This window comes from Phyllostomus hastatus, unplaced genomic scaffold (assembly GCF_019186645.2).
Source record: "Phyllostomus hastatus isolate PE091 unplaced genomic scaffold, TTU_PhHast_1.1 phas_contig_152, whole genome shotgun sequence".
NCBI classification, from domain to species: domain Eukaryota; kingdom Metazoa; phylum Chordata; class Mammalia; order Chiroptera; family Phyllostomidae; genus Phyllostomus; species Phyllostomus hastatus.
The window spans coordinates 11837079-11858641 of NW_025333622.1; the positions used below are offsets into that span (position 1 = coordinate 11837079).

A 21563-nucleotide genomic window follows, 5' to 3' on the forward strand; every position below is an offset into this window, starting at 1 on the left:
TGAAGATAATGACTTATTTATTGAAAGCTCTTAGTACAAATTTGCTGAAGGGAGAGAAATCTAAGCTAGCTTAGATCAATTCATCAAAAAATTTCAGACCACCAGATACATGCCAGATACTGTGCTAAGCATGGGGAATTCAAAGAGAAATAAAACAGAATGCTTGTTTTCAGGAGTTCAAAGCCTGGTGGGAGGATCACACCCAGGAACAGTGGTGCCATTGTCACTGTGTGTGCCATATTGCATACACGAGTTATCTAAGTATACCAAATGCCTGTGCCCAGAAAAGAAGTATCTTTTTTGAGATCTACCTGCTATGACTTCAGTATTTCTATTGCAGTTGTCAGTAGCTTGAGCTTTATGCTCAGGGGCTACATTTGGGGCAGAAATTGTGGCCAGTTAAAAGGAGCAGGGATTCCCCTTGCATTTCTGTGAACAGATGATGTACTTAATGTATTTAAGTTACTTTTACTGAGAACTCTTTATCCCTCTGTAATTCTCCTCAAAACTCTTTATGGTCCATGGGCCCAGAGACTTACAAGCTGTAAGAGGTTTCAGAGGCCCTCTCGCCCATTTTCCCACCCCGGGCAGGAATCCTCTTTAGATGAGAGGACCCAGGGCAAGCAGTCAGTCTCTCCCTAAATATTTCTGTGACAGACAGAACTCACTGTTTTTCCAGGCACCACACTTCACACCCAGCTTTTAATTTACATATGGCTGGTGTTCAGTAACGTTATTTGGAAGAAATGGCGTTGAGCAACCTGTCCTCTAGTTGTTATCCTCTGCAGAGCAGCAAAGAAAACATCTGCTCGCTCTTCTACTCAAGAGTTTTTGAATATTCAAAATTGGCTTTTTGCCTCCTGATGCACCTACTCGTCTCTAGGTTTTACTTCGTACCCCTCCTCATATGATTGAGTATCCAAGCATAACAGAGAGAACCTGTAGTGTGATTGTCCCTCTCTTTTCTAATTTTTTAGCACCTCTCTTAAAGTGGCCAGTTTTCTAGTTTAGATTATGTTGTAATCAATGCTAAGTCTGGCAGTGAGATCTTTACATCTCTCATCTGGTCACTGTATGTCCATTAATGGGATCTCGACCAGTATTTTCTCTTTTTAGTGGTCACAACGCGATCATGTTGGGTCGGTTGGAAAACCACTGGCTCCCAGTACTGGGGCCTCCCGAGTTTGAGAAGCACACATTCTAGCCAAGTTGCTGACAATATGGAGCTGAGAGGAAAATGGCAGGGAAGAGTGACTGGCACATCGAGACTCCCCTCAGGTTGTCATTACTCTTTTGATAAGAACTAAAACAAAGAAGGGAAATAACAGGACCAATCAGGCACAGTCTATCCAGAATTCCTTAGAACTAGAGTTTATGTGTCTACATGTAGGTGAATAAATCCCTTAAGCGAGATTAGTCAGAAGGGACACTTCTGAACTTCGCATTTAAATGACCTCACACTTTTGCCAGTTCTCCATTCAAGTCTGAACAGTGAAGTGTGAATTAAGATTGTTGACAGTCTTTTAAAACATGTATAAGGGGTCACAACTTACTTAAGTCCTTGAACTGGCTGATGGACATTTCAAATATAGCAAATACCACAAATGAACTACGTTTTTAAAAAAATCCCCAATTTTGCACCATTCATCCCCTTTTTAAGGAAAATTTTTGCTAATATTGAGAATTACCCTAGAGCAGCAAGTAGCACGTGAGAGGACGGTGTTGCTCTGGATGAGTACAACTTAAAGTGCTCTCCTGTCAAGGACTGGGCTCTGGCTGAGCTTGGAGGTGCAGGGCTATGGGTTGGGTCGGAACAGTTCGGTATCAACCAGACCACCTGCAGGTTGGGGGCGCACTCGAGACCAAAAGAATGGGACAGGCAGTGAACGAACACAAAAGAGGTAAGAGGGCTTTGTGCCCAGAGCTGTTGGAGTCAGGGCTGTTAGCAGCTTCAGAGTAGGTCTTAGGAGTTCCCTAACATCCACCTCTCCCACCCGCACTCAGCGATGCAACGTTCCATTAACAGAAAGGTTATCAAGGGGCGGCTGTACGCAGCTGCTCAGAACATCTAATATTGTATTTGTCTTCTTTCCGTACCCTCACCCACCCCTCTCTCCTCCGACCCGCACGTCCTCTTCTACTTTTTTGCATTCAGTACGCCCTTCATTCTCCCTGCTTACGACACCTCCTTCCCCCATTGCCTCAAACGCCTCTTCACCCCCGAAGGGCAGGGCTGCTGGGACCTACCTGGCTGGCCCCCCGAGTGATCACGAGCCCCCTCGGCCTCTCACCCTTACTTTGCTTGGTGGGGGTCGGAGATGGGAAGAGCTACAGGAGGCTGGTGCAGACCCGAAACCCGGAGTGTAGCTGGGAAGCCACACCCTCCTCTCGTCGCTATAGAAATTGCGTCCGCCCTTTTTATGACTCTGGAGCTGAACTTAAGGCTCTGGTCCAGTCCCCAACCACCTTTCACATCAACCTGAAAAACACATCTCTTTTCATCTGCTCCCATTCTCCTGCCCCAGTTCTTTCAAGTTTGGGACAAGAATGGAAGGATTTCCCAAGGAAAGAGGTTAGTTGTCAGAACAGATCAGACCCATGAAAGAGGATATCCATATCCTCTTCCTTTTCAATGTGTGAGGTTACCAGAAGCTCACAGCTAAAATTTGGATATGAAGTGTCCATCAGATGAACACTTTTTGAGCACTTGCTCTGCACCAGGTTTTAAGGGGGGAAACTAAGGGAAGTTATAGTCGAACGACAGTAGTGTGGCCTGAAGGAATAGTTTTGTCCATAGAAGAAATAGACATTCAATTAAAGCTTTTTAAAAGAGGTTTTATTTATTTTGAGAGAGAGGGGAAGGGAAGGAGAAAGAGGGGTGGTTCGAAGGGTGGCACTCAGTGCACTGAGCCACACCAATGAGGGCCAAATAAAGCTTTTCAAAAAGCTGAGTTGAATTTGAGGTATCAAGAACAAGTAGGAATTAGCATGTAAAGAAGGCAAGTAAGAGCCAGTCCGAAGGCTGGGGGAGGTGGGGGCAGGACCACACAGTACCATGGGTGTCAGCAGTAGGGGTCAGACTGATTCGAAACATCTTGTGAGCTACACAGGCTAAGGTGTATGTGTGTGGATTTTACTTTATTTATTTATTTTTAGAGAGAGGGGAAGGGAAAGAGAAAGAGGGAGAGAAACATCAATGTATGGTTGCCTCTTGGGCATCCCCTACTGGAGACCTGGTCCGGAACCCAGGCATGTGCCCTGACTAGAAATCAAACCAGCAACCCTTTGGGTTTGCAGGCTGACGCTCAGTCCACTGAGCCACACCAGCCAGGGGCTGGGTTTTAAGCAGAATGGTATTCATGCTGACTTTATTTTAGAAAACTCTCTCTGGCAATAATGGCATGGAGGGTAGGCCAGAGTAGGTTAAGAATCAAGGCAAGGATGCACAGGCTAGGGACAGCAAGTGGAAGGAGACAACAGTTTTGAGCAGCTGAGGAAATGAAATAGAGCTTGGCAATTGAAGGTGAAGGGTGGCAATATCTTAGGCACCTGAGTTTGTGGTGGTGCCATTTACTAACAGAAAATGCAGGAGGGAAGACTTTGGGGCAGGGGCAGAGGCAGATGTTATTTAGTGATGACTTAATAAACTATCAACGGGCCAGGAAACAGGTCTTGTGCAGAGCAAGATACAGACTAAAGATCCTGACTTGACAGTCACTGTCACACAGGTGATCACTGGAGCTTAAAATCACCTAAGCTTTTTTAACTTTTTTTTCAAAAGAGGCAAAAGAAAAATAATAAAATCACAGAATGACACTGTGGTGGGAGGAATGGGTGTAGGTGACACAAAAGATTAGAAGCTACAAAATAATGAAGAATAAGCAGGGAAGTGGGGAGAAAATTATGGAAGAATATTATTATGTGAGCCCAGGAAATAAAATGTATTATGCAGAGTATGATAAATAGGGTCAATAAGATTAGATGAGAAAAACGTGCACTGGATCTGTCAACAGAAAGCTTGTTAATGCTTACTACAAGGCCAGTTTAATGTAATTTTTGGTAATTTTCAATAGAAACTATGAATAGCATGGACAAAACAGGTTCATAAAGCTGGTACCAGATGATTAATCAATGAATTCAGTACCTAATACAGGGTGGGCTCTTAATATGTGTTTATTGTTGAACTGTGTCATATAGGGCATCCCAATACTGTATAACTGGAAAATGTTTTTTAAAAGGAGGGAGGGAGTAGGAGAGGTGACAGTATAAAAATCTATACTAGATAATAAAAAATGAACAATAGCAATAAGTAAATGCTCACTTTAATCATAATTCTAAATTACTTATTTTCATATTAACATAGACATTTCCATAATCCAAGAACTGAGCTACATATTATACATTTTTTAATGGTTAATGTGACTTGAAGAATTTTTATTAAAAAGTAATCAGGAGTTGGTTGAAATTCTCACCATAAATATAAACTATCTATTACTAGTTTTATTCACAACAAATTCAGATCTAAGTTTCCTGAAATGCTACATTATCTAATATCACAATAGGGAGGACTAGGCAGGTACTTGACATTCACCCTCTAATGCAATGACTCAACAAAAAGTGATTACTTGAACAGCCCCCACCCCTTATATTTATAACAAAATGCTCTTGTTTTTTGCTAAGCATTCATTTCATCATGAAATGCAGAGACAGATGGATACAATGTCTAAAAGGAAAAGAGTTTATCAAAACTTTTTCATGTTTATTAAAGGTTTTGACCATGAGGGCTTCATAAAATGTCATGAATTCTATTTCCTATACAATAACCATCTCTATCTAAGTAGGAGACATATGCCATATTTTAGCAACTGTTTTAATGTGTAAAATCATTCTCAATTCTTACTTTAAAACATTTGGCTAAAATAATAAACATCTTGGCAATAAAACTGACAATATAGTTTAAGTAACATATTTCAGAAATGTCTCCTACAAAAGCTGGGGATGTTTTTTTTTGCCAGATCAACTCTGAACAAAGTTAAGGTGCCATAAACTAGTCAAAGCTAGAAAGAAACCTCATGTTGCTAGAAAAAAAAAGCGCGTAATTGTGGACTTCCTCCACTTCAAAGAGACAACCACTTAATGACAATGACTTACTACACATAAGAATATAGAATATGTTCTTCAGAAGGAAATGACATTACAAGATAGTTCTCACAAACAAACTTGCTCTTATTGAAGTCTTGAATAGCTTTTCAGAGAACATAATCACAAAATGGGTAAAGACAATTTATGTTAAACGATTCCTTTATAATACAATACCCTCTTCAAATATAAATACAAATCAAATATAAAAACACTTGTCAAACTGTGATTCTCTAAACCAAACATTTCTTTACCACCACACTCAGCTACTAGCGGCATTTGGGTGCAGAGGTTTAACTCGTGCTAATCTGGACAAGCCAAGGCGGAGACTCTGATTTGGAGACTTAACAGACACCCCTGCCAGTGGACTGCTGCTGGTGCAGCTACTTCCGGATGCCGCTGAAAGAAAACATATCACCAATGCTGATGATGTTAGAAATCTCTTAACAAAAATGAATTTATAAAATAAATGAAGCAATAAATGCAGTTAAGCATTATTCTGCTATACAGCTTCTATCAAGTTATACACAAGATCAAAGTAATGGAAAGTACTAAAGAGCAGAAAAACTATAGTATCACCTATTTTCAAATATCCCTAGAAGGCAAGGTCATGGTACCAAAATTTTAAGCATAAAGGCTGAAACAGATAAACTGGGAGCAAATAACATTGGTTGTAATGGGGGAAAAATGAATGCAATCATCATTTCTAAAACAGTAGAAAAATCTAATGCATTTTTAAAAATCCTGCAATTTTTACAAGTACTCCTTTGAAACAATCTATTTTTTCAAATACTATATCACTTTAAACATGACAAATACTGTTTTTTTAATTTATACTGGTTTCATTTATACTACCACTCTAACATACCATTATTTCCATTGAGTATTAAATTTCAAAATTTACACACATAACAGTTCATAGTTGATTGCGACTGTGCACAGACTGACTGTGTGCACTTCATTCAAGTGAAGACTTATAAACACTCCCATGTTGCTAACTACCTGATTCACCATTGCTCATTCAGTATGTGCCATAGTTCAAGTTGTTCTGAAAAACTTTCGGACTGTTCCATTTGTCACCATTTTTATACAGTTATACAAATCTGACCACTTAATTACTTTTCTCTTCTCTTGAATTCTCCTTAAGTAATAAATTCCCAAAGGATAGGTTTATTTTTATGACTCCTGTCAAGCTGTCCTATAAAGGAATTATAAATTTGTAAATTTATAGTAAATAATTATATCTGCTCCCCCAAAGCCCAGGGTGTCCTGGATTATACTGCTTTATTACTTTCTATTTTGATAGATATAAAATGGTATTTTATTATTTTAACTTACATTTTCTTAATTACCAATGAGACTGAAATTCTTTTCACATTTATTTCTAGTTGTATTTCTTAGGAGCATTAGTATGTTCATGTCCTTGGCTGATTTTCCTACTGGGATCTTGGTGGTCTTCTCACATTTAAATAAAACAGTAATTAACTGGCAACCTGAGGGTAAAATCTAGCTCTCAGATATAGTGTTTCATCCACATGGTGTAAAAAAAAGTCAAGTTTTAAAAACTAAATTTCCCATTTTAAAAAATCGAGATTTCTAGCTTCTCTTGAAGTAAAAATCAGATCTGGAAATAACAGGCCAATAATCCTGCACATAAACGATTAGCCGGAGTCGAGCAACAGCTGCTTCCCTCCAAAGGGCATGAGATCCCTACTGACTCAAGTCTGTGACCCAGGCCCAGTTCCCTGCCATTACTTGCCCTACCCTTTCACACAATGAATCTATGAGCACTGTGTGCTTTATGACATTCACTGTATCCATCCATTCCATGTCATTGCTTTATTTCCTTTTTATATTTTGGATTATGCTACCTTTAAATTCCTAGTCATTTTATCACTTCTTTTAAATTCCTTTTTTGGGGAATCACTAATTGTTTTTGGAAATACACTAAGGATTATCCTTTAAATGACATGGCATCATTAATTCAATAACAACTTCCGTTCCTTCTCCAAAACACTTTTAAGTCCCCATTAAAATCTTACATTTTTTAAACCAGAAAAGACTTTAAAGATTATACAGTGCCTAGTATTTCCGAAGAAATGAAGACTGAGAAGTTAAATAATCATGTCTTGGGCCTAACTCTGTCTATTAATACCTAGTTATGACTAGGGGAGTTACTGCTGCGGACCAATCACAAAATGTCGCTGGGAAGAAGTAAAGTAAAGCTGAGCAGCTGCAGGACGACTCAGAGGACAGGGGACAAATGAAGAAAAACGTATTAGAAGAAGAAAACTGGATGAAGAGAGGCTCTGTGTTCAACAAGCAACTAATGACTGGACAAGGGAAAGTGGAGACAGAACTAGTTAGGAAGCAAGTCACCAATAGTTTGGGTATAAAATGAACAGGGCTGGATTAGAGTTTTAGTAATGTCAAGTAGTGGAAAGTCAAAGAATTCTTGAAGCATCAGTGAGACTTAGCCGTGAAACAAAAAGAAAACAAAAAGAGGTCAAGTTTGTACGAGCTGGAGGTTGAGTTTGCTAGGGTGTTTGTTAAATGCTGGAATTCCCATGTATAGGCCTGATGCTCCATTTAGACTATGGAGGTCAGCAGGTCTTGAGCAAACAGATCTGCTGCCAAAAACATAAATCAGAAATCTTAAATGTTAACGCTCTTTGACCCTGTAATTCTCCCACCAGGAATTTATCCTAAGAAAATAATCAGGATGTGACCACAGACTTCTAAAATAAGGTTGTCTGTGCTTATTGCCACCTTATTTATAACATTAAAAAACTAATAAACAATCTGAATGCTCAATATGAGGGAATGATAAAATGAGTAAAGGAAAAACCTTGGTTTTGAAGAAAAGGTAATAATATGTATAACATTTATAACTAGGAAAACAATCAACCAGTAATAATTTTCCAAGAACCTCCCCTTGATCAATAAATATACCATACCTGGTGGGACCCACTTAGGTCTCTTGATTTCAGCTGGAGGACTGCATATTTGCAATGGTTTCCTAGAAGCCTCTGAAGAATGAGAAACCTTTTTTGGTGAAGGCTGAGATTTTGATTTGACGGCAGCTGGAACAGAGTCTACTGAAGTCACTTTTTGAAAAATACACACAAAATAGTTTGTCTTAGATGAAGATTAAACCTAGCATGAATGTGTAAAAGTTATATAACCTTATAAATATTAAAAAGGCAGCATCATTTTGAAAAACTCTTATTATTCAATAAACATTTACTGAGAGCCTCAGAATAGCCATCTTTTGTGAACATTTATATGACAGGCAGTACATCAAAAATATTATATACATTATCTTTAATCCTTAGAGCAAGTCTGATACAAATATTACTATCTTCACTGTCACAGAAGGAAACAGAGAGGTTAAGCAAAATGCCTGCAGTTTGATGTAGACCGGTTTGTTTTGGTCTAGCAAATGTGACTCAGCTCTGTATGGAAAACCTACAGAAGTGAGGTGGTGGGCAGGAGCCAAACCTTCAAACTGAGTTTCCCCATGGGAATCAGGCCTAGAAAATGCATACGGACTGTTACGGCTTGCTCTTGCTAAAACTCCCTCACCCTGGTCTGAAACAGTAGATGTGCACTGTCTATCTTCAAGGTAATTTCCAAAGCCTGTGTGAGTTTTCCCAAAGACGGAGCTAACCAGCTTGCCACCTTTCCATTCTGCATATGTTATTTTTATTTCCTTGATTGTATCTAAAATGTAGACAACAATATTCTATGTAATAGATAATAAATCCTTCTTTGATGTAAGACCCGAGAGAAACAATAAAAGCTTGTCTAGGCAAGGGTTGGGGTGTTCTCCCCCTGAGAGAGTGGCCATGCCATTCCCCCTTTTCTCCACAGGATTACTGTAGCCTGTGCACTTGTTGTCGTCTTCAGTCACAACAGGCAGACTCTGCTGGCTGGAATCCACCACAGTTTGATCTCTAGTAAATGTTATAACCAGGATTAGGAACCAGGTCTGACTCCAAAGTTTATCCTTCTAAACATTACACAACAGTTGCTCATGAGGATAGATCTGTGAGACAATGTATTAGGCTCTAGGGCCACAAAGAGCATAATTTGTGGATCCTGCTCCCAAGGAATTTCCATGGTCCAGCCACTGGACTCCAGAGAAAGGGCATCAAATAATGAGATGTGTATAATGCAGAGTGATAAGAGAGCTATGAAAGACTCTGGAGATATGTACGGTCGGAGGGAACATCTACTCTGTGTGCATATTTGCATAGGTTTAGAAGTCACAGGGAGGTGGGGGAGATTAATTTGAAACAAATCAAGGCTGGAAGGTTAGAGGAAGCTTTCCAGGCAGAGGGAGTAAGAACAAAGCCAGAGGATGCACCAAGTTCCAGGATCAGCTACTGGCTCAGTATGGCCGCAGCCAGAACGGCAAGAGCTGGAAAGGTGAGAGGTATAGACAAGGTTCAGATCGCTGATGGAGAGCCTGCATACCAGTGAGGGAGTCATGCATTAATTTCTCTCAGGAGCACCTGCATTTTGAAAACATCTTTCTGATAGTAGTGTATGTCAAGCAGACCTCTGAGAAGGCTCTTATGGTAGTGCAACTGAGAGGTGATAAGCTCCTGAACTAAGGGGAAGAAGGAGGGAAAAAATAGCAGATTAGGTATCTTTTAGTAATTAGACAGAGGGAGGTGGTGATGGAGATGAAACACTGATGACTTGAAAGTTCCTGTCAGGGGTACACTGCTTGGTGGTGCATGACCTCAGAGAATAAACACAAGGATGGGAGTCAGCTTGGGTTTTTGGCAGGGTGGGGTGGAGAACAAAGGGAGGAAGAGAGGTGAAATATAAATTTGCTTTCAGATTATGCTTGCTTTGAGTTACCTAAGGGGTATCCTAAATGCCTATGAATATGAAAATTTTCACTACATAGTCTTTTTAATAGACTAATAGACACATATTCCCTAGATCAGTACTGTTCAACAGAACCTTTTTGTGACGATGGAAATGTGTATTTTGTGCTGTCCAATGTGATAGCCACTAGCCACATATTGTTATTGAGCACTTGAAATGTGACTAGCAAAACCAAAGAACTGATCTTTAATTTTATTTAATTAACACAAATGTAATATAGCTACAAGTGGTTAGTGGCTACCACATTAAACAGCACAATTCTTGAAATTTTCTCCATCAAGGAAAAAAATTATAACGTGCCAGATGGAAGACTCTCAAAGGTTACTCAATACATTATTAATAGAACTATAAATATAATTCATCTTTCTCATTCTTTATCCCATTATTTAGGAGTTAAATTATACTTCTAATATTATGTATTAAAATTCTTTGTGAAGCAACTTGTTCCAAAATATATACAACTTTATAAAGTAAATTACAACTTGGAAACTAAAATTTTATTTTTAGTGTTTAGTGTCTTGGGAAAGAAGCAGAGACATCTAAAAATATATAAAATACAGTCATCCCTCGCTATATTGAAGTCCACTTATTAGGGGTAACCTGCAATACAGTGAAGCTGCAGTAAGTGGACTGCAATATAGTGAGGGACGACTGTATATTTCACTGGGGAGTACCCATGTAGAATTTTATATGTTGTTAAAATTACATAGGTTTAAGAATACAGAAAGTGTTTAAGAGCATATGAAGTGCCTATAAGAGTGTGGGAAAGGTTTATAGGAAGGGTTTATAAGGCCTTAAAATATATATATAGGTGATCCCTCTGCAATAGGTGAGGGATCACTGTACATTCATACTGTTAATGATGTATTCATATTAGCTTATGGTAAGCAGAAAAATGGCCCTTCAAAAATGTCTATATCCCAATTCCCAAAACATGTGCATATGTTACCTTACACAGCAAAGGGTCTCAGCAGAGACCTTTAAGTTAAGGATCTTGAGATGGGGAGATTTTCCCGAATTATCTGCATGGGCCCAATGTTCTCACAAGGGTCCTTATAAGTGAGACTGAGAAGCAGGAATGAGAGTGAGCGCAATGCGAGGTGAAAAGGTCCCTGCCACTGCTGGCTTCAGAGACTGAAGTGGGCATCTCGTCAAAACACAGAGGCAGCCTCTAGGCAGGGTGATGGATGTCCCCTACAGTCTCCACAGAGCACAGCTTACCAATAGCCTGACTTTACCCCCGCGAGATCTAATTTTAGCGTGTGATCTGCAGAACTGTAAAATAATACATTGTGGCATTCTCAGCCACTGAGTCTGTAGTAATCTTTTACAGCAGCAATTGTAAACTAATACACAACTTTATCTCTAAAAAGCCCTACATTTGAAATGTAATTTCTGGGAAACAAATCTATCAATTAAAAAAACAATAATTAAGACCTCATTAATTCAGAGTACAGTGGAGAGAACACTATGACTCAATCAGTATATAATTCTTATTTCTTACCAAGTACTCAACACCATGGTATATAAGGCAAGAGCAATTCCCACCATTAATAAATGCAGTCTGTATAATGGAAATTTTAGTTTCAAAAAGCATTTATATTGAGCAAATAGAACATAAATATATATAAGTAAAACAAATCAAGTTAATGAAAGTTGCATGTTGTAATAATCTATTATATATTATGAGTTAAAAACATCCTAACTTCTTTTACAGAAGAAATAGGTATTCTATGTTCAAATAGTCACAAATTGCAAAAGTTTTACTGCGAAAAATGGTTTGTAACAGAGTTTGTTTTGAGAAAAACAAAAAGGCTCTAACATGTGGCAAAAGGGTTCTCAAATCAAAGATTAATCAAGCATGAAAGCAAGAAGTTAGAATCATGAAAAGTTGCCTGTTTAATTGCCTGAAGAAAATGTGGTCCAGTGGATAGAGTTCAGGACCTGAATGGACAAACCTGGGTGCAAATCCCAGCCCCTCACTTATTAGTTGTCAGAATCCCAACAAATTATTTAACCTTCCTGAGCCTGTTTTCTCACTGTGAAATGCAGGTGATAACAGCTATCTTAGAGGGTGGCTGTCAGTGCTAAAGGGAGGTAATTACAGAAAGTGCTAGACTTGTAGTAGAGCTTACTAGTCTTGTTCGTTGTTCTCCTTTCCCCACCCCACCCTGCTTTCTTCTATGTATTTTAACCACATAGAAATGAACGCTGGCAAACTTTTAAGGAGAACAAAGGCAAAAATAAGAAAAACCCATTAAATAAACCAAATACATTTTCTTTACAAACTGTTTTAAACTAAGCTTACCTAATGTATTACATTTGGACTTAGGTTTCTTCTCTTTCTTTTCAACTGGGGATTTGACCTTCACTTCTTTCTTTTTAATTTCTTTACTTTTTGTCATAGTGAAGTCTTCATCATTATCTTCACTCTCACTAATATCAGAATCATCCTCAGAATCTTCACCTAAAACAAGATGATATACTTTACCTTTGTTATAAAAAGTGAGGCTCCCAGAAGGCAGAGGGGAGGGAATTTCAGGAGAAGAGGGGAAGGGTTTACAGGAACAAGTGTAAAGGACACATGGACAAAAACTGGGAGGGGGGGGGGCCAGTAGAAATGGGAGGGAGTGAGGAGGGCTGGGGGGGTTAGCTGGGATGGGAGTAAAAGACAGAAAACTGTACTTGAACAACACTTAAAATTAAAAAAAAAAGTGAGGCTTCTATGGTCTTGACTTTATCTACAGCTCTTGTAACCAGATTATTTTTCTTGTATTATTACTAATTATTGTATTATTTTTTAAATTATATTTTATTGATTATGCTATTATAGTTGTCCTGATTTTCCCCCTTGGTCACCTCCACCCAGCAACCCCTACTCCCTCAGGCAATCCCCCCACCATTGTATATGTCTGTGGGTCCTGAGTATAAGTTCTTGGACTACTCTATTTCCTCTACTGTACTTTACATCCCCATGGCTATTCTGTAACTACCTATTTGTACTTCTTTATCCTCCCACCTCTTCACCCATTCCCTATGCCACCATTCCATCTGGCAACCATCAAAATGTTCTCTGTATCCATGATTCTGTCTCTGTTGTTCTTGTTTGCTTTGTTTTTTAGGGACAACTGATGATAGATATGTATTTTTTGCCATTTTATTGTTCATAGTTTTGATCTTTTTCTTAAATAAGTACCTTTAACATTTCATGTAACAGTGGTTTGGTGATGATGGACTCCTTTAATTTTCTCTTATCTGGGAAGCTCTTTATCTACCTGTTGATTTTAATGACAGCTTAGGTGGGTAGAGCAGTCCTGGCTGTAGGTCCCTGCTTTTCATGACTTTGAATGTCTTGCCAATCCCTTCTAGCCTGCAAAGTTTCTTTTGAAAAATCAGCTAACAGTCTTATGGGAAGTCCCCTGTAAGTAACTAACTGCTTTCCTGTTGCTGCTTTTAAGATTCTCTCTTTGTATTTAACCTTTGGCATTTTGATTATGATGTGTCTTGGAGTGGGCCTTTTTGTATCCATCTTGTTTGGGACTCTCTGTGCTTCCTGGGCTTGCATGTCTCTCCTTTACCAAATTAGGGAAGTTTTCTTTCATTGTTTTTCCAAATGGGTTTATAAATTCTTGCTCTTTCTCTTCTCTTTCTGGCACCCGTATGATGCAAATGTTGCAACACTTGATGCTGTCCCAGAGGCTGCTTATACTATCCTCATTTTGGAGGATTGTTTTTTCTTCTTGTTGTTCTGTATTGGTTGTTTTTTCCTTCAGTTCCAAATCATTGATTTGATTCTTAGCTTCATCTACTCTACTGTTTTTTCCTTTTAAATTGTTCTTGATTTCAATTAGTATATCCTTTGTTTCTGATTGGATCTTTTTTATGCTGTTGAGGTCCTCACCGAGTTCCTTGAGCATCCTTATAACCAGTGTTTGGAACTCTGCATCTGATAGATTGCTTATCTCCATTTCATTTAGCTCTTTTATAGAGTTTTGATCTGTTCTTTCATTTGGGACATGTTTGTCTCCTCATTTTGGCAGCCTCCCTATGTTTGTTTCTATGCATTAGGTAGAGCTGCTTTGAGTCTGTGTCTTGGTAGTATGGCCTAATGTAGTAGGTGTCCCATGGGGTCCAGTGGCACAGCCTCCCCTATCACCCAAGCTGTGTACTCGAGGTACATCCTGTATGTGGGCTGAGTACAACTTCTTATAGTTGAGCCTTGGTTGCTGTTGGCAAGTCAATGGGAGGGATTTACCCAAACCAGTCAGCTGCAAGGATTGGCTGTGACTACTTACCACCTTCCATGGAGAATCAGCTGTGCAGGGGCAGGGTGGTGCTCCAATGTTGTCTGTAGCCGTCCACTGGGTGTCCAGGCCCTAGGGTTTCCCTGGGTGGTGGAGGCTAACATCAAACCCCACCTGTGTTTTGCCTGGTGTCACCCTGTCTGAGTTATAAAGTATTCTGAGATGGCTGCTACTCCATGCTGGGCTTGGAGATTCCCAGGCAAAGCTAAGCTGTGAATCTAGACCGGCTGCTGCTCGTGCCATTCCTAGGGCTAGCTGAGGCCAACAGTTGCTTGTTTGAGAGGATTTAGGAAGTTGTGAAGCTTGAGCCAAGACCAGCCATTCATATGGAAAAGCATGTTGGGTGGGCCTGTAAGTTGTGTGGGGCAGGTCTCTGAGGAATTCCAAGGCAGGTCAAACAGTGTTAGCCAGGTTGATGGAGTCTCAGTTATGGCACCAGCTTGCCAGCATTGTGGTGGTGGGGTTTAGGAAAGGGACAATGGCCTCTGCTCACCTTGAACCCAAAACTTCAGTTTCTCCCAGTATGTCTTTCAAACTGCTACCCTGGTGCTGGAGCTCAAAAGGAGTAAGTCAGAGTAGGTGAGTACGTGTGTGGGTTCTTTAAGAGGAACTGCCTGGGGCTCCAGAAGTTTCTTCCATAACTCAATACCCACTGTTTTGTTCAGCCAGAGGTTGTGGGGACTTATCTTCCTGGCACTGGAACCCTGAGCTGAGGGGCCTGTCATGAGGCTGAGACTCCTCTCTCCCAAGGTAATCCTCCTGAATTTTTATCCACCACATGTGAGTGTTGGACAAGCCCATTCCATATCTGTGCCACTACTACCAGTCTGGATGGATGTGGTTTCTTTAGTTCCATAGTTGACTTCCATTCAACTCGATTTCTGACAGTTCTGAGTGATTGCTGTTCTATATTTTAGTTGTAATTTTGACGTGGATTTTGAAGAGGTGAGCTATGTCTGCCTATGCTGCCATCTTGACCAGAAGTCTCACACCAGGTTCTTGTGTAACATTGTGCTAAGCTATGTCCTGTATGAAACAATGCAGTTATGGAGAACATGGTGCCTGGGTTCAAATCCTGGCCCCTCCATCTACACATTGTGTGACCTCCAACAAGTTGCTCACTCATTGCACTGTGCCTTAGTTTCCTATGTATAAAGAGGGGATAACCATAAAACCTACATCACAGGGTTGTTCTGTGGATTAAATGAGTTAATATAGGTAAAGCATGTGGAATAACATCTGTCATACAGCGGTAAAATAGAATTGTTTCCTGTTACTATTATCATTATAATTTCCCATTAGTAATCTTTACTTTTGATTTTACCAGTTTAACTCAGTAACCTTTGAAAAGAATGTTAGGATGTAACATTAGCTACTTTTTTATAATGACAACCTTGATGGTATCAATAATCACATAAACTTCAACATTCTAGAATAGAAATACATTGGGAATTGAGTAGAGATTAACCATACCATAACAATCTTAACAGATACTGCTTTTATGATTTCGTTTGGGACACACTTCTAATTCCCCACAAACTCTTGTCTCTGCTGCAGGGGATGATATAAGCCAGTGATAGAATGTTAAATAGGCACAGCTGTTCTGGAAAAAGTATGGAGAATACTTGATAAGCAAAAAGAAGGTCCATGTCCTAATCTCACCACTCAAAGATAACCACTGTCAGGCTCACCATACATAACATCTACCTACCTGTCTACATGAAATATATTTTATATAAAAAGATAAAAATGTATGAAAAATTTCAAACATACATAACAACAGGTAATAAACTCTTCAACAGTCCTCAATATTTTGGTGTTATTTGTTTTATCTACCTCCCTCTTCTTCTTTTCTCTTCCCTTTCCTTCTTGGAGTATATTAAACCTGAGGCGTCATGTCATTCCATTCCTGTATACTGCAGAATGCATCTCTAAAAATCGTGGACTTTTTTAAAAAAACAAAACAATGGCATTATCATATCTAACAATGTTAATAATAGTTTCTTGGCATCACCTTCTATCCAGTTCATATTAATCACTTTTAATATAAAACAACATCCCCTCCTTTCCCCTGCCCCCCCTTGTTGAAATAACCAAATTAGTTGCCCTATAAAGTGTTCCACATTCTGGATTTGTCTCTTTTCTTCCTCATGGTGTCATTTAATTTATTCTTGCATTTTCTGTGAGCTGGAATTATCTCAGGACTCAATTAGAATCAGGCTCATATTATTATTATTTTTTGGTAAGAATACACTTCACAGGTGATGCTCTATACTTCGTATTACATCAGAAAGCACAAAACATGTGGTTGTCCCACTCTTTGTTGGTTCAGTTGAGGCCAGCCTGAATTCTCCACTGTAAAGATCCTCATCAGCCTTCCACTGATGATCTTTGCCTAAATTAACGATGGTCATTATGATCTTCAAAGTACAATTTCCTTATTCCATCATTCTTTCCACACAAATATAATTTTTTAAAAGTATGAGAGTAATTAACTCATATGTTTACATAATGATTACTGTGTTATAAAGAATTAGCCATCTCAGATCAGCAGATGGCTTAAAGGCTGTTATAAATAGTACTTTTAAAAATCAAGTAATTATTGCTGGAGTCCCAAGAGCATCTAGGTTCAGGGGGATGGGAAGCAGGGGAGAAGTTTCTCCAAAAGTTTAGAATATAAAATATAGGAGGACAAAACTTGCTATGTATTCAACAGTTCTGGTACAACATGTGTTCTTTTCTTGGCTGGAGAGAATAAACAGCTCCTAAGCTGGGTATAAGTCTACTGAACAAGCTTATCTAAAGATGGGGTCCAACTGATCTTCATCAGTCAACTGAGAAAGTGGTTAAATAATTTGGAGGTGGAAAGATGGAGATCCCAGAATCCCAAGTAACTAGTATGCCAGATTAGAAAAGCTAGAAGGCCCAATCACTTTAGTTATAGATTTCGGTTATGTTCGCTTCAATTTTCACTTTCATCTAGGGTGAGTCAATGCAGAAGGAAAACCCTGACATGTTACCTAAAGAAAAGAATGCTGCTTCAAAAACCAACCAAACAAAAAACAGAAGGAAAAAAAACCTTCCAGTTGTCTGAAATGATACCAGTCACAGGTTCAAGTATAATAAAAAGCAACTCTGAGGGGTTTGGAGAGTTGTTAGTCATTCTGGGCCTAGGGTGAATGAAAATACACTGACTGCATTGCAACTTAAAGTACACTAAGCAAGGAGGAATATGTATTTCAATTTAAGGTAAAACAGACTTGGCTAGAGTAGATTAAAGAGGCTTTACAAGATAGTGTAATACTTTTGTGTTCTTGGATTGGAGTCAGAAAGAGGAGTCAGAAAGTTAGAGAGGCGATGAAAAAATTTTACTTAAAGGCTTAGTTTGCACATCCACAACTTAGGCCAGATGGCAGTTATCAACCCTTCAGCTAAAGAGCTAGCTTTCTGTAAGGGTTGAGGGCCTGCTTGTCAGGGCTGGATCACATGTCTTTTTAAAGGAAGAATAGCTGTACTTGTTTGGTGGAAACCATAAAAATGAAGCAGGGAAAAAAACAAATCAGCACACAGAGATCTAGAAAAGAAATAGTCATTTTAGTCTACAAGTGATGCAAGAGGATCAGAACTTTTGCATCTTGCAAAATAGAACCTAAGAATTTTTAAGCATCTATTACTACATAAACCACTAGCATCATTTTCTCCCAAAGTCTTAACCAGTCTAACATCCAATAACTCAAACATTCCATTAACTGACAAATCATTTTTACCACAATGGCCTCCCATTGTGATTATTGTCCTAGTTACAGTTAAAACAACCCTTATTACCAGAGTTCACAGTAAAATCACCATTTGACAACCACATTTTCCCCCAAACAACTACAGGTTTTGAATTTAAGGAAGAATAATTTTCAGTTAGAAATATTCTTTGCATTCTTCATATCCAGCATAACTTCAGAAGCACTCATATTTCAACAAATGTTTTCTTTTCTACTTTCCATGTTTTCTATATTCTAACTCACTGCTCACCTGTACAGGACTCAAAACTATGACTCATATTTCATCTAAAAATACTTGCTTATGCAGATTTGAGTGAGAAAACAACCTGGAACTAAGCTATTTATTTTTTAAAGTGATTATTTCCTTAAAAATGTTTTAAATTGTGGTAAAAAATTATAAAATTTCCTATCTTAACCATTTTTAAGTATGAAAATCAGTAGTGTTAAGAATGTATATTTACGTTTTTGTGCGACAGTCCTCCAGAACTCTTATATTTTGCAAAACAGAGATTCAGTACTCACTGAACAACTCCCCATTCCCTCTTGCCCCAGTCTCTGCTAACCACCATTCCACTTTTTGTTCTATGGACATTTTAGATACCTCATATAAGTGGAATCACAGTATTTGTTTTGGGACTGGCTTATTTCATTTACAAAAAGTCTTCAAGGTTCATCCAAGGTGTGGCATGTAACAGGATTTCCTTTTTAAGGTTGAATAGTGTTCTATTGTATGTATATCCCACATTTTGTTTGTGTATTCATCAATGGATATTTGGGTTGCTTACACTTCTAGGCTACTGTTAATAAGGTGGCTATGGGTGTGCAAATGTTTGAGACCCAGCTTTCAATTCTTTTGCATATATACCCAGAAGTAGAAATGCTAGATTTATAGAGTTCTATTTTTAATTGAGTAATGCCATACTGTTTTTCATAGCAGTTGATCACTTTACATTCCCACTAACACTGCACAAGAATTCTAATTTCTCCACATCCTCACCAATACTTGTTATTTTCTGTTTTTTAACATCCTAATGACTGTGAAGTGAAAGCTCATTGTGATTTTGATTTGTATTTCTCTACTGATTAGTGATATTGAGCCTTTTTTCATATGCTTTTTGGCCATTTGTGTATCATTTTTGAAGAAATGTCTATTCAAGTCCTTAACTATTTACTTTTAAGAGTAGAGGGGTGCACTGGCCAGGTGACTCAGTTGGTTGGAGAATCATCTCATACACCAAAAGTTTACAGGTTCAATTCTCAGTCTGGGCATATACCTAGAGTGCAGATTCGATCCCCTGATTGATGTTTCTCTCTCTCTTTCTAAAATCAATAAACATATCCTCAAGTGAGGATAAACTATATATGTTTCTTTTTACTTTCTTACTGAAAATTTAAAATTACATGTGACACACATTCGTGGATTGCATTATATTTTTAAATATTTTATTCATTTATTCATTTATTTTTGTGTATTTTATTGATTATGGTATTCCAGTTGTTCCACTCCTACCCACCTTGATTCCCCTCTGCCTTGCACCCCCTCCTCCCTCCAGCATCTCTCCCATCTTAGTTCATGTCCATGGGTCATATATATAAGTTGTTTGGCTTCTCCATTTCCTATACTATTCTTAACTCCTCTATCTCTTTTGTACCTACAATTTATGCTTCTTATTCCCTGTACCTTTCCCCCCCATTCTCCCCCTCCCTGCTGATGACACTCCTTGTGATCTCCATTTCTGTGATTCTGTTCCTGTTCTAGTTGTTTGCTTAGCTTTTGTTTGTTTGTTTGTTTTTCAGGTTCAGTTGTTGATGGTTGTGAGTTTAATTTCATTTTACTGTTCATATTTTTCATCCTCTTTTTCTTAGATAAGTCTCTTTAACATTTAATAGAATAAGGGCTTGATGAAGATGAACTTCTTTAACTTGACCTTATCTGGGTAGCACTTTATCTGCTCTTCCATCCTAATCAGAGCTTTGCTGGATTGAGTCATCTTGGATGTAGGTCCTTGCCTTTCATGACTTGGAATACTTCTTTCCAGCCCCTTCTTGCCTGCAAGATTTCTTTTGAGAAATCAGCTGACAGTCTTATGGGGACTCCTTTGTAGGTAACTATCTCCTTTCCACTTGCTGCTTTTCTTTCCTTATCTTTAATCTTGATTAATTTAATTTTAATATGTCTTGGTATATTTCTTCTTGGGTCTAACTTCTTTGGGACTCTGAGAATCCTGGACTTGCATGTCTAGTTCCTTTGCCAGATTGGGGAAGTTTTTCTTTATTATGTTTTCAAATAAGTTTTCAATTTCTTACTCTTCCTCTTTTCCTTCTGGCACCCCTATTATTCAGATGTTGGAACATTTAAAGTTATCCTGGAGGTTCCTAAGCCTCTCTTTATTTTTTTGAATTCTTGTTTTTTCATTCTGCTCCAGTTAGATGTTTATTTCTTCCTTCTGTTCCAAATTGTTGTTTTGAGTCCCAGTTTCCTTCCCTTCACTATTGATTCCATGTATATTTTTCTTTATTTCACTTTGCATAGCTTATACTGCTTCCTCTATTTTGTGTCTGTACTCAATATTTTCTATGAGCAACCTGATTACCAGTGTTTTGAACTCTGCATCTGATAGGCTTGCTATCTCCTCCTTGCTTAGTTCTTCTTCTGGAGTTTTGATCTGTTCTTTCGTTTGGCCCGTATTTCTTTGTCTTGGTGCACCTGTTACATTATAAGGGGAGGAGCCTTAGGTGTTTGCCAGGGCAGCGCAACCCACGTCACTCCTCTTGGTGCTGTATGTGGGAGAGGGGTCAGAGAGGGAACAATGCTGATTGCTGGGCTCTCAGCAGCTTTCGGTCACTTCACCCACTACCTACACACAGATTGGGTCCTTCTGTTGCTGATTCCTGGGTGGGTAGTTTTGTGTACATTCTAGGACCCTGTGGGTCTCTCCAATGAACTCTCCTGTGAGCCTGGGAATTTCTCCAGCCAGCCTCACACAGGTTTTTACAGCCAGAGGTTTTTGAGACTTTAGTTTCCCCATGCTGGAACCCTGGCTTGTGTTGTTCATCTTCCTTCCCACTCATTCCTCCTGACTTATCTGCTTGTGAACATGGGACCACCTGGTCTGTCAGTTGCCACCTTGCCCAGCCTGGTCTGTCTCCTTGCAGTGCATCCTCTCCATCCCAGCTGCCTGTTGCCACCCCTCCTAACAGCCTGGATGAATATTTCTTCTTTAATGCCTTGGTTGTCAGAGTTCCATACAGTTCAATTTTGTCAGTTCTGGTTGTTTTTGTTTTTAAATTTGTCGTTGTCTTTCTTTTGGTTGTGTGAGGAACCTAAGTGTACCTACCTGTACCTCCATTTTAGCCAGAAGTTCAGATATCATATCACTTCTATCCAAAATATTTCATGAATTTCTACTACTCACAGAAAAAAGTCTACACTTCATACAAT

At 38.9% G+C, this 21563-nt stretch overlaps 2 protein-coding genes across 3 annotated transcripts in view; both read right to left on the reverse strand.

The window, feature by feature from the left end:
• Positions 1–2512, reverse strand: part of DYRK4 (dual specificity tyrosine phosphorylation regulated kinase 4) — a 50197-nt gene extending 47685 nt beyond the window's left edge. The window contains exon 1 of the mRNA XM_045830437.1: positions 2298–2512. Coding sequence (XP_045686393.1) covers positions 2298–2512 — 215 coding nt within the window. The remainder of the gene's footprint in view (positions 1–2297) is intronic.
• Positions 2513–4305: 1793 nt separating this feature from the next.
• Positions 4306–21563, reverse strand: part of RAD51AP1 (RAD51 associated protein 1) — a 30562-nt gene continuing 13304 nt past the window's right edge. For both annotated transcript variants that reach the window (XM_045830561.1, XM_045830560.1), the window contains exons 7-9: positions 12350–12508; positions 8097–8246; positions 4306–5538 (exon numbers count right to left, since the gene is read on the reverse strand). In XM_045830561.1, coding sequence (XP_045686517.1) covers positions 5402–5538; positions 8097–8246; positions 12350–12508 — 446 coding nt within the window. In that variant the 3' untranslated portion in view covers positions 4306–5401. The remainder of the gene's footprint in view (positions 5539–8096; positions 8247–12349; positions 12509–21563) is intronic.